Source organism: Mus musculus, chromosome 15, assembly GCF_000001635.26.
Source record: "Mus musculus strain C57BL/6J chromosome 15, GRCm38.p6 C57BL/6J".
NCBI lineage: Eukaryota > Metazoa > Chordata > Mammalia > Rodentia > Muridae > Mus > Mus musculus.
The window spans coordinates 103,300,192-103,313,575 of NC_000081.6; the positions used below are offsets into that span (position 1 = coordinate 103,300,192).

The window sequence follows — 13,384 nt, forward strand, 5'->3', positions numbered from 1 at the left end:
ACCTGCGTGGAGGCTCTCCTCCAGCCCCTGCTCCCTTCCCGCACCTCCCACTCCTCCGAAACGGCGCTGAGCGGGTTATTTATCGGAGCCTGCGCTGCTCCAGAAGGTCAGGACGGTGGTGTAAATAACCTCTTCTCGCCATTTCCCCATCCCTCCAGAGCCTGCTCCCCTCCCCCTTCTCTACCTTTATTCGCACAAATGAATGTGGCTGGGCTGGCGCAGAGCCTGGCCCTGCATCTTAATGGGGCGGTGAGCTCACAAGATGGATTTAGCTGGGGGTTTTATGGTTGCTGCGGCGACAGGAGAATGCTTTGGTTTTCTTTCCCCCTTCCTCTGCAGGATTTTAAGGAGGGGGCAATGCGGGGACTCCTCCTCTCCCCTGAGATTTGTAGGGTCTCTTCTATCACCTCTATCTACTGTTCTAGCATGGGTCTGCAAACCTAGGACGGACAAGGAAAAGGGGAAGGAGGGAAGCAGAATGGGAAGAGCCTCTGCAACACGGGATGAAGCCTATGTATGGTCCTCCTTTTATGGAAACCTTAGGCACAGCAGCTGTGAAGCACCTGGGCCCAGGATCCCTCTAAGCAGATAGACAGCTGAATGCTGGACCACTCCTGCCTGGGGCCCTGTACTGGAAGCTGGAGGCCTGGTGGGAGAAGAGTTATGATGCCCTCTATCTTTGCTTGTATGGTCTGTGAGAGGCAGTGCCCAGCTTTATATAGCCCAACCTGCTCCTCATGGCCTGTATATCCTTTGGCTTGGGACAGCAGAGTTAGAACGGAGTTGAGGCCTCTTCCGTGAGCAGATATATCAACAGGAGCGTAGTTCTTTCCGTTTGAGTTCTCTATGCTTGTTTCTCCAGCCTTCTGTTTCCCACCAAGACTGAAGTTTTGGTGCCCTGGCCTACCCCGTCCTCTGGTGAGCAACTTTCATTTGGGACTCTGCAAACCCATCCTTAGCACTAACTAAAACAAAAACAGCAGTGACTTGGACTGTCTGGTTTGCCTCCCCCTCCTGTTTGTGAACCTTTCCCTCTTCCCCTGGGGATTCTTAGGAGGCCCTCCTCCCTTCTTCCCCTTGGCTGGGAAAGAGACTACAGCCTGAACAGTGCCAGACACCTGCCTGCCAGATGTGGCGATTCCCCATGCTGCCCCTACCCCACTGTCTCTCTTTTCCCCACCCCACTGAGCTCAGGCAGAGGGAGCCCCCCCACAGAGTGATTTACTGCTGCAGTCTCTTCCTCAAGTGCCCCTTCAGGCTTCTCTCTCTCTCTCTCTCTCTCTCTCTCTCTCTCTCTCCCTCTCTCCCTCCCTCCCTCCCTCCCTCCCTCCCTCCCTCCCCTGGTGCCCATGCGTGCTCCCTCTTTTCCCACCATGACCAGGCAGCTTCACCCCATTCCGACTGCAGGACCCTTTGCTGGGTGAGCTCTAGCTCCCTCTTTGACCAAAGAAGGAATGGGTGGGTGAAGGGTGATGCCCCTGCTACACCCCAGGAGAGAAATGAGCTGCAGGACTGAGGCCTGCAGCAGACAGAGCTGATGCCATCCTCTATGGGGAGAACTGGAAGAGAGAGGCTAACATGACCAGAACACAAAACCAACATTCCAGGGATAGGCAGAGCCTCTAAGGAGTTTCTAGTCAGACCAGAGACCATGACTGGGGCTGTGTTGTGCATATTGCAATTTCACATCTCTCTCTGGGTCTCCAGGCCTTGTTTTTGGGTCCATGTTTTAAATAACCCCACATGTCCCCCTTTAGTCTCACCCCAAACACTCAGGGACTCCAAGCCCTTCTTTATTTGGTGTTTGGCCTTCAGTGTCCTCGCCCTATGTCTTCCTGGGTCTCCCTAGGCCCTTTCAGCTCTCCTTTAGTGGCACTTTCCTCTCAGCTCACCTCCCAGGCACCCGTCCTCTACTTCCTGGCCATAGCAGAACCCACTGGACTTATGTAGAGCCTGTTTCCTCCCATTCGTCCCCGTAACCTGACACCTAAAGGTCTCTGCTGGGTTGGAACAGGGCTCATGGTTGAACTGAGACAGAGGGGTGGCAGGACTTAGAGTGTGAGAGTCTGGACACATGGAGAGCACAAGAGAATAAGGGAAGGGGAGGAGAGGGCTAAGAAGGAAACCAAAGTAGTGAAGGCACAGAAGCAGAGGTGGAGAGAGGGAAATGAAAATGACAAGCTGGGAGAGAAATCTTACAAAGAAAGCAAGCAAGCAGGGGGGAAAAATGGAGGTGGAGACAGGAAAGACACAGCAAGAAAGGGCTGCTGGGGAGGGGCCGGGCGAGGGGCAGGCTGGCTCTCCTGGGCTGCTTTATGCTGACAGGTCATAAATCATGTGTGTGTGTGCACATGTGCACATGACACATGCATGTAGGAATCCGAGGTGCTGAAAAGGACGGTGTTCACAATATTATCCCTTTAGCAGCCTCCTTTGAGGTACCTTACACCATGTCCCAGTATTCTTGCTGCTTCAGGGACTATTTGGAAGATACTTCCACATTTCAGGAGCCCTGGCTTTTTCACTTGAAACATAAGCCCGCTGGAATGTTCAGGACCCACAGAATAATCCAAAGGTCCTATCCCCTCAGTGTACATCCCCATGGCTGCCCACCAGCTGCTCCTGTCCTTCTTCTCCTCCCACTCTTCTTGTGTCCCCCCCCCAAGACTCTGACCCCCAACTTGCCTGGGGCCTGGGTCAGAGGAGAGACAAAGACAGGATTTATCACCAGTGTAGAGAAGCAGCTAGAGACCAGGGCTGAGGGCAAGGGCTGACCTCCCTGGGATGGGAGGAGACACTGGTCCGGATGCAAGGGTCTAGAAGGCTGGGCTCTCCTGGTTCCTGCCCATAACCTCCAGTGTTCTTACTCAGTTGGCTCCCCCTTTTCCCTGAAAACAGAGAAGACACCCCTGAGGCAATTTTTGGCCTCTAAAAGAAAATTTGAGAGGTGAACAGATGAGATCCATGTTACAAGGTCATTCTCTCATGACTGGAAACCAGAGGCAACCAGGCCTTCAGCTGTTTCTGAGGCTAGGAAGATGTGGTACAGAGGGCTGCTTCCTAATATAGAGAGGGTTCTCGGGGCAAACCTGTCAGGTCACCAGCGGAATAGGGGTCTTGAAAGACAGGAGGCAAGTCCCATCTGAAGATAAAACAGCAGGACTGCTCCTACTCCTGAGAGTCAGTTTCCCCCCTGAGGTGGTACTCAAAGGACAAAGAAATCTGCCTTTGAAGCAAACACAGTTGACCTAAAATTGTCCACTGAGCAGACAGGACATGTGCTGGAAGAGAGGCCAGTATGATCCAAGGAAGTTCTGAGAAACCAGACTGTATATCTTCTGTGGATAAATCCTGAGGTTCCCCTCCAGCTGCCCTTAGAGACATCTCCAGAGCCTTGGTGCTCCTGGCATCCAGTGCCCTGGTGAGAGCTCACCTTACCTTACTGTTTCCAAGGATAGACACTAGAGTGAACTCCAGGCAAGAGCTAGGTGGGAGAGCTACTGAGCCCTCACCTCAGTCACCCCAATCCATTCCTACCCAGGACTGGTGAGGGAAAACGGGGTTTGCTTTCAGACTGCTCTACGAGGAGCAATCATTGACTCAATTTCTGATGAAATGCTAGAAGTTGGAAATTTTACTGCGAAGGGTAATGGATTGGGAGAAAACAAAAGAATGGGGGGGGGCAGGAAAAGGGAGAAGAGATCCTGTCTTTTTTCCTTATTCTCTCATCCCCCGATTGAGGAGGCAGATTTACAGCCTTGGTGTTGGGGGGAGGTGAGCATAAGGAAGACAGATCTGCAGTTTTGCCCTCTGAGTGTCTGGGTACTTAGCTTTAACTCCCCCATTAGCATCAATCCCCATCTTGCTGCCCATCCGTCTTCTGACATCAGCTCCTTCCTCTCTGTGTAGGCCAGGCTTTCTGACCCTAAGTGGCTCTTAAAGGGCCAGTCTAGACCCTTCTCTTTCCCTCCTCTCAGTGGGAGGAGGTGGGGACAGCAAGCTGGAGCCTGTGCATATGTATACTGTGGCCATCCTTGCTGAGGCCAGTGTCACCGAGGGCATGGGGAGTGGGGAGGCAGGGTGACTTTCCCAGTTCTCTGTGGACCTCCCTTATGTCACAGCCTCTATCTTTGTCTGCTAACTCTCCAAACCTTGAGCAAAGACGTTGCTGGCCAGTGGTTGAGGACTAGAGAAGGCATGTGGATCCTTAGGCAGATCCTTCTTCCCTCCCTCTTTTCCCGGAGGCCCAGGGCAAGGAGTGTTTTTAATTTTCAGCCAGCAGTGGGAGTGGACAGGTTGGGAACCGCGGCTCCTAGGAGATGCATTGGGCGCCACATTCCTAGCCTCCTTTCCCAGGGATCCAGACAAATCCCTTCTCTGTGAGGGAGACATCAAGTCCTAGAAATCTGCTTGTGTTTGCTGTCTCCAATTCATTCCTCAGCAACTGAACTTAAGAGGCACAGGAAGAGAGCACACTTCTCTCGGTCCTCTGCAGAAAGGCTGTAACCGCCCTCCAGGGTCTCCAAGAACGATGCTCACAAAGTTCTTCCCTGACCTGCCTTCCATCCTTTCTGCTGCAAAACTGCAGGCATCGGAGGGGGTTCTCAAGGGCCGTACCTTTCTAACTTTCTTACTGGTTTCTGAAGCCCACCACCCACAGCCCTGGGGCTCCCTCTGGCTCAAGATGAGAGGGAGCCGCTGGTAGGGTCCTTGGGAAAGTGGCCCCGTCCGAAATAGGAGCTCTCACTGTACCCCAGCGGCCCCTTATTTATCACCCTCCAAACCTCAAAGAAGCATAAATATTCCTAATTCCTGAAGGCCGAGCCTGAGCTCGTAAATCTAAGCTGGGGTGGGAGTGGGAGGGGGGGTTGGGAGGGGTCCCGCGCAACAAACGCGACACAGCTCCCACGGGCTGCGCGCCGCCGGCCTCCGGCCCGCCAAATTCCCCGCTGTCTCGGCCGGTCACTCGCAGAGCCGCTCCGGAAGCGGCGTGACGGGCACGCGCGGCGAGCACGCGAGTACAAGGGATGCGGGGGAGGGGCGCGCGGCCTCGTTCCCAGCCGCGCCCCACCCCCCTCGGCGCCCACCAGGCTGTAAATCAGGGCCGAGGCCGCTGGACCAATAGCATCGCGACTCGTAAATCGGCCTGTCAAGATCAGCCAATGAAACGTGGCGTTAAATCAAGTCCTGTCAGAGCTCGGCCAATGAGAGACTCTGGGCTGACCATAAATCTGTCTGCAGGAGACAGCGAAAGAGAGAGAGTGTGCTGCGAGCGGGCAGGCGGGGCCGTGGGGGAGGCGCGAATCGGGGACCCTCGGGCGGGCGCGGGCGCGGGCGCGGGCGGGTGGCGCGGGCAGGCGAGAGACTGCAGTCTGCTCGAGAGACGCCCAAATGGAGAGGGACAAAGACAGGCTTCGACAGGGCGCGGGCTCCCGCGGGTGACTGACAAAGATAGTGGTGGGTGTACAGGCATTGACTGGGTCCCATCCTAACACTCACGCCCCAAGAGAGAATACCCCAGAAAGCCTCGCTTTCCGTTTTCTTTCTTCCAGCTCAGCCTTTATTGAAATTAGGAACGGAGATGTGTGCAGAGGGTGAAGGGTGAGAAAGCAGCTTGCTTGCTAAATTTCTGTCCTTCGGTTTTGGGACTCTTGTGTCCTCTGAGTCATTCCCCAGCCCCCCAACCCTCCCGCAATTGAAGATTAGGAAGCCACTCTGATGTCTAACTGCAATCCCTATCGCTGTTCCCTCTACTCTGAGGAAGATTTTGAATTGCCTTCAAGGAATGTGAAAAAAGAACCCTTTTACAAGCCTTCAGAGAGTTGTCAACCTTCAAGATCTTGGAAGGACTGAATGGGAAGGACTTTTAGGGTTTGCCTGATCATATGACCTAGCTTCAGCAACGCAGCTGTTTTGTAGTGGTTAGTCTTTATTGCTGGTAACAGCTCTGGTTAGACTTTGCCCTCAAACCACAGTTTATCACTTACTAGCCCTTTGACTTTGAACAAATTAACCTGTTAGTATTTGTTTTCCCATTTGTAAGAAAGTATAATTGATTGTCATGGGAATTTTATGCCTACATGAAACATCTTTGCAGAATTTAGCACTACAAAGAGTGTCCCCTACTCTCAGCTTTCTACAGATCATGAAACTTGAAGCCTAGAGTGGTCCAGAGGTCTCAAGTTCATGGAAGTGTCACTCGGGTCTTTGGCCTAGCCTCAGCTGCACAGTCCCAGGTTGCACCTGGCCTGTCTGAATCCCGTCTCTGTAGCCTCAGCTTGCTATTTGTTTGTGGGCCGTGAAGAACATCTAGAAACACGGGCTCTGGATTAGCAAGATAGACTACTGGTCCTCATTGGGGTTGGGGGTGGAGGGGGTGGAGTTGAACTGTCTTTTTGTTGGTGTTGTTGTTTGTTTGTTTTTTTTTTTGAGACAGGGTTTCTCTGTGTATCCCTGGCTGTCCTGGAACTCACTCTGTAGACCAGGCTGGCCTCGAACTCTGAAATCCACCTGCCTCTGCCTCCCAAGTGCTGGGATTAAAGGCATGTGCCACCACTGCCCAGCCGGAGTGTCTTTTTATTTTGTCTTTTTATTTTCATTTCAATTCTTCAAGATTTTGTTGTTTCAAACCAGGCATTTGGGGATAGGAAGAGGCCGTATGCAGCGGGGCATCTTGTCAACCAACCCAGCTCAAACATCCCATTCTCAGTGGTCTCTTGGTGCTCACCCAGTACCCTGTCCCACCTTAGATAAAGGTAGAGGCTCTACTACTTCAGCATGATGACTCATACACAGTCCCCCCACCTCCCTTTTTTTTCTGGATCCTGAAGAAGGAAGACCAAGTATTCAAGGCCAGCATCAGCTACATAGTGATAGCCTGTTTCAAATGAAATTAAAAGAAAACCAATGGTTTCAGCAAGGATTACATGCCTGTAAATTTGCACTCTGAGGTCTGAGGCTGTAGGGCCATGAGCTCCACATGGTAAAATTATCAAAAAACAAAACATCCTTCCTCAGTCTTCATTTTCTAGTATTCAAGTATGCTGATTCAAATCCTGGGCCTCCACCCCTGGTCAGGGATCTTGCTGGCACTTACAATACTCAACCGGAAGTAAAAAAGGAAGCACAGGGAAACAGCGCCACCTGGTGGTCTTTGTGCTTTCAGGCCGTATTTACAGAATGGTGGTGCTTGAGAAGTCAGGGGTGTGCCCTGTGGGGCTTTCTTCAGCCCGTAGAGGAAAAATGGAGGAAGAGAGCCTCCAGGTACAGCGGCCACCCGCTAAGCTTGGTTCCATTTCCCCGGAGCACAGGCTCCACCTTGACTATCCCCTTGTATGGGGTGCAGTGGGCAGGATTCACTGCAAGGGTATAACCTGTAGTGTTGAATAAACCTCCTGGCCTGGATGGAGGATTTTGGCAGTAGTGGTGAGCAGTTAAGGGCTGTTTTATTAAGGAAAAAGGCACACACCTGTAATTACTCTGTGGCTCTCGTTGCAGGACGATCTTGAATTTGAGGGCAAATTGGGCTACATATGATGATGTCTCAAAGGAAAAATAAAAGGGAGAGAGAAAGCTAATTCTCTATCTGGAACCCTGTCAGTCACAGGCTACATCTATCCCTGGATAGCTGCTCTCTAAATGGCTTTGACACAGGTCACCCCAAATCTCAACTACTAAATTCCAGTTCTGACTCTGGCCTAAATCCTCCTTTCTCACGTAACCACTCCTGGACGTTAAAAGCATTCAATGCGGAGTTAGGGAAGTAGGCTTCGAAGTGCATATTATGCAAATATAGAATCTGTGTCTGTATCTCCAACATTTATGTAAAAATTGGTCAAGGCAGTGCATGACTGTAATCCTAGCATTAGGGAGGTCGTGTCAGTAGGGTCACTCGCTGGAGCTTGCTGGCCAGTCAATCTAGTCAAATTTTGGAGCCCCAGAAATACTGTTGCAAAAACTAAGATGGAAATAAACCGAGGAAGAACACACACACACACACACACACACACACACACACAAAAGCATGCACGCAAGCGCCAAGTGTGAGGGGGGGATGCAATGTCTTTATTAATAATTAACCACACTCCTTGGGTCACACAGGGTTGACACACTGATTCCTGAATGGGAAAGTGGTGTACCTCTATACCACTGAGGTTGTCTGTGAAATACCCAAGGACTGAAGGGCTCCTGTCCTGTCCTCTGCAGGCCACTCTGGTTCCGGATGTTTGGCCTGTCCTGGTGAATGGACTACTAGCTTTAAATAGCTTTAATGGAACCGGCGGAAACTCTGTGGCCCGCGTTTCAGGATGGAGCCATACGCGTGGCGAAACTGGCGGTTCATGGCTGCATAGAGCACAGGGTTGATGCAGCTGTTGAGCCAGGTGAGGTTGGCAGCCACCATGTGCACTACTCGTGGAGCACGGCCCCTGGCGTCCAGAATGTTGAGCAACAGGAAGGGGATGTAGCTGAGGGCGAAGCAGAGGAACACTGCGAAGCACATACGGGTCACCTTCCCGAACTCTGATGGGGCATCTGTGGCTCTGCGAGCTCCTGCAGTTTCCCGGGGCTTGCGATGCACTTCTGGAAGGCTTCTCTCTGCGATCTGTTGAGCTGCCTTTCTAATGCCCTGGCCCCCAGCTTCTGACGAATCACCTTCCAGGGTCTGCGTGGTCGCAGCACTGACTGGCTCAGATGAAATCCCCTCGCTGGGCCCTCTTGAGGCAACCCCGCTGTCTAGCTCCTGGAAGTGGCCAGGCATGGCTTCTTGTGTCCCAGCCACCTGATGAGAGCGGATGCTGGCCTGATGCAGCCCGTATTGGTCCAGTGCTCGAGCCGCACGCTTCACTTGCCGGTGGATGAGGCAGTAGAAGACGCCCACGCTGCTGAGCCCAAGCACAAAGTAGATGCCCATGAGGATGGTGGTGTAAGGCCGGCCTCGCATGCGGTCAAAGCTGCAGGTGCAGACAACTGGCACCAAGACAAAAACATTCCAGAGGGGGGCAAAGCTGGTCACCCCCACAACCCAGCTGCCCACCAGTGCCAGCACGATCCCCTTGGCACTGAAAACCTGGGGAAAGAGCTTAGGGTGGGCAATGAGGAGGTAGCGTCCTAGAGCAATGAGACAGAGGGTGAGGATGGAGACAGAATTGGAAGTAAAGAGGAGGAGTCCAAATATTCTACAGAAGACCGCGCCGGTACGCCAATGGAGGTGGAGGTATGTGTCCACGGAGAAAGGCTGCAGGAGCGTGCAGTAGAGTAGATCAGCCAGGGTGAGGTTGGCAATGAGCAGGTTGAAGCGGGTTCGGAGCTTGGGACGAATGGCCAAGGCCAGCAGAGTGAGCACATTGCCCACCGTGCCTGTCACAGCCACTGCCACGCCCCAGATAATTGCAAAGTATCGATAGCCCAACACAGACTCATGGTAGCAGGAGAAGTTGGCATCTGAGCTGTTCCACATGATGGAGACTGAAGGGAGAGGAGGAAAGGGAGATGGTATGAGAACTTGCTTCTCCAGTTGCTTCCTTTGAAGCAACTCCCTTGCTCTGCTCCTAGAACTCACTTTAATTCTTGGCTGGAAAGCACTTGATCTCAAAGTTCCCTGTTATCTCCTGTAGGTTCTCTCTACCTTTTCCTTTCACATTTTTGGACTTCTTTTCTAAATTCTTATCAAATGTCTCTTCTGGAAATGTGTTAATTTTGTTTCTCCAAACCTCAGGCCCCTTCAATATGTGTGGGATGCTCCCCATAAACCTGGCAGCTTCCATCCTAATTACTTCCCAGATCTTGAAGACCAGCCAAGAGCCCTGTGCTCCTTGATCCCCCTCCCTTTTCCCCCTCTTCTTTCCTTTCTCCTTCTTCCCTTCTTCCTCTCCTCCTCTCTTCCTCTCCCCCTTCTTCCTCCCTTTCCCCTTCTCTCTCCTGTGTCTTGTTATATAGCCAGGCTGGTCTTAGCTCACAAAGATTCTCAGGCCTCATACATATACCACTATTCTCCTCACCTCACATTTTCTGATTGTGACTACCTGAGAAATGAGAGGATCGAGAAAATAAGACCATGCACAACACACACACACACACACACACACACACACACACACACACACACACGGTATGCTCACCTGAGGTTCCCAGTTTTCACACTTGTCTTCAGTAAACAATATCTAGCTCACCTAAAGAGCAGGTCTTTTGAGGGGCAGTCAGGCTTCCAGCTTTTCTAGGGACAGCCAGGCTTCCAGCTGGACATATAATGCCTCCTACCATGCTAGACAGAAATAAGAAACTCCCAAGTTACCCAACCTTAGCCACTTCCTTCCCCACCTCCAGCTAGTCCTACTAATTTTACCGTGGCTGCTAAAGTCCGAGCTTCTCTGTTGAAATTCCCCTGCAACTTACTCTAGAGTTGTCTCACTCTTTCTTCTCTCCTTCCTGAAACCCAAATGTTATTTCCTTCCTTTCTCTGAGGCAGAACCTCTCTAAGGTCATTGCTGAGAACTGTCGAACAGCGAGACAGTGTCAGATCCTCTGGACTACTTCTGTTTTTTTTTTTTTTTCTCTTGAGATAGGGTCTGATTCATTATCCCAGTCTGCCATGGAACTCACAGAAATTCCCCTGCATCAGCCACTTGAGCACTGTGAGTATAAGTACAAACTACCAAATCTGACTGGGCCACTTCTCAAGCGGTCAAAAACAGACCAGGTGTTAGAAGTAATGCTCAGCGCCTCCAGAGAGCTTGGGCTTGTTTAGCAACAACAGCACTTCCTTTCTTCTCTTCAGAGACTGGAGATGGGTTACCTCAGAGGGTCCCAAATGACACTTCAGCACATATGAGAAGTGGAGTCAGATAAAAAGGGACTGGCAAGATGGCTCAGACTGAGTTGTCTTCCAGGACTTATAGAAACAAGAATCAATTCCTGCAAGCTGTTCTCTGAGTTTCATACAAGTTCTGTGGGACATATATACCTATAAACACCCACATAAATAAGTGCAATTAAAAAAAAAATTGAGGGCTGGTGAGATGGCTCAGTGGGTAAGAGCACCCGACTGCTCTTCCGAAGGTCCGGAGTTCAAATCCCAGCAACCACATGGTGGCTCACAACCATCTGTAACAAGATCTGACGCCCTCTTCTGGAGTGTCTGAAGACAGCTACAGTGTACTTACATATAATAAATAAATAAATCTTTAAAAAAAAATTGAGGGGCTGGAGATATGACTCAGCAGTTAAGAACACTGGCTGCTTTTCCAGAGGTCCTGAGTTCAACTTCCAGCAACCACATGGTGGCTCACAACCATCTGGAATGGGATCTGATGCCCTCTTCTGGTGTGTCTGAAGACAGCAACAGTGTACTCACATATATTAAATAAATAAATCTTTAAAAAAAATAAATTCAGACAGGGTCTTACTGTATATAGACTTGGCTGACCTGGAGCTCACTATAAAGACCAGGCTGGCCTCAAACTCACAGAGATCCACTGGCCTGTGCCTCCTCAGAGCTGGAATGGAAGGTAGGAACAGGGGCTGAATGTACAGGTTGATGATCACAGTTCTTTAGGCTTTTCAGACTCACATAGTGAGTTCTAGGCCAGCCTTGGTAATTTTGGTGAATGAGAATTTATCTCCAAATAAAAAGTAAATTTGGCTGAGGATGTAAGTCAGTGGTAGAGTGCTTACCCAGCATGCTCAAGGTCCTGGGTTCAATTCCCACTTCTAACTTCTCAGATTCTACTTCTCAGATATGTAAACCAAGCAAGCTGGTCCACACCTGTCATCCCAGCCCTCGGGAGATGGAAAAGATCAGGAGTTCAAGGTCATCCTCAGCTATGAAGTAATTTTGAGGCCAGCCTAGGCCATAGAAGACTCTGTTTTTAAATAAATAAATTAATCCTGGCACAGTAGTCCATGCCTTTTATCCCAGTACTTAAGAGCCAGAGGCAGGTGGATCTCTGAGTTCAAGGATAGCTTCACTCAAGGTAGTGAGTTCCAAGGTAGCCAAGGCTAAATAGAGAAACCCTGTCTCACAAAGCCAAACCAAAACCAAAATCACAGATGCTAAATTGATAGCCAGACTGTTGACTCTTGCTTACAGTCCCAGCTCTTAGGAGTCAGAAGCATTTTGAGGCCAGGCTGGGCACAAAGTGAGACTTTGTTTTAAAAACAAACAAACAAGCAAACAGACAGATGACCCCTGTTTTGTGGTTAGTTGGTGGGGCTGCTAAGCAAGAGACTGAAGGACTATAATGTACCCAGGGTTCATTCCCCAGCACCAAAAAGAAAGATAAGAAACATGGGAGGAAGGACAAGTTTAGGGAGGGGAGGGAATGATATATTCTATTTTGAAACATCAAGTTTGGGGCTTATCAGTTTCCCAGCCTCTCCAACTCATTTTTCCTAGTCCCTCTGTGCCATCCTCCCCACACCAAGACAGCCATTATTCTCCACCTATTCAATTTTTATGTTTAGTTATTTATTTTGTGTGTGTAGGTCAGGGGAGTGGGGGGACGTACATGCCACAGTGCAGATAAATAACTTGAGGGAGCTGTGTTCTAAGGATCAAGGACTAAGGTAATCGCAGCACTCAAGAGTATGGGTGCTTTGTTTGCACGTATGTCTCTGCATCATGTGCATGCCTGGTGTCCAGGGACAAAAAGTATCATGGGACTGGAATTACTTAATCACTCATTGGATGCTGGGAACTGATTTTGTATCCCCTGAAAGAGTAGCCAGTGCTCTTAACTACTTAGCTATCCCTCTAGCCCTAGTCTCCCCCTCCTCCCCTCCCCTCCTTTTTTGAGCTGCAAACTAAAAACCCCACTTGCTGGGGCCCCACTTCAGTTGATAAACCTAGGGGCCCCTATTTCACTCTCCTTCTTCTTTCAATCAGCATCCTACCTTCTCTGCTTCCACAAAACTGGGAGGTGGGGAGAGATGTGAGAAAGACAACCAATCATGGGACCATCAAAGACTGGCTTGAGTCTGAGGCTTTATTATTATTTTTTCTTGCCTATTGCCTAGTAGCGCTAGATGGCATGAGGGCACAGGGTGAAGGGATGTGTCACTCACAGTTCTTCAGACTACTCAGGCTGGATTCTGAGGTTGTAGGGGCACCCTGCAGGGCACCAAGTGCCTTAAGCCACAGGCCATCTGGGGCCTATGAGAGAGTATTGTAGCAGATCTGCAGATGGCACAGCCTCGGTGGCCTTGGATATGGGTCTCAAAGGATCCTTAAAAAGACTCAGGCCTGCTTGTTGGATTTGCAGATTAGGAAACTGAGGTTCAGAGAGGACAATGATTGACCAAGAATCAGTATATGAGACCCATCCCTCCTTCCTCTGCCTGTCTTGTTGTGGATTCCCAATGAGTCACAAAAGTCTGGGTTCCTTCCTTC

At 50.5% G+C, this 13,384-nt stretch overlaps 1 protein-coding gene across 2 annotated transcripts; it reads right to left on the reverse strand.

The window, feature by feature from the left end:
* Positions 1 to 8,041: 8,041 nt before the first annotated feature.
* On the reverse strand, positions 8,042 to 10,479 carry Gpr84 (G protein-coupled receptor 84). 2 transcript variants are annotated; one of them, XM_006521554.4, is made up of 2 exons: positions 10,170 to 10,479; positions 8,042 to 9,465 (listed from the first exon to the last, which is right to left on the reverse strand). In XM_006521554.4, exons 1-2 carry the CDS (start codon positions 10,258 to 10,260, stop codon positions 8,267 to 8,269), a joined length of 1,290 nt encoding a protein of 429 aa, XP_006521617.1. In that variant the 5' UTR covers positions 10,261 to 10,479; the 3' UTR covers positions 8,042 to 8,266. The 2 variants fall into 2 exon arrangements, with proteins under 2 accessions (XP_006521617.1, NP_109645.1); NM_030720.2 differs by having other exon boundaries at positions 8,044 to 9,465; positions 10,119 to 10,247.
* Positions 10,480 to 13,384: the final 2,905 nt, after the last annotated feature.

Excerpts from the sequence above, each read along its gene's own strand:
- Gpr84 (XM_006521554.4), bottom strand. The coding sequence starts at position 10,260 with ATGGTAGGAGGCATTATATGTCCAGCTGGAAGCCTGGCTGTCCCTAGA. Across the intron at positions 9,466-10,169 it reads TCAAAAGACCTGCTCTTTAG|TCTCCATCATGTGGAACAGC; the intron begins GTGAGCTAGATA and ends CTCTCCCTTCAG.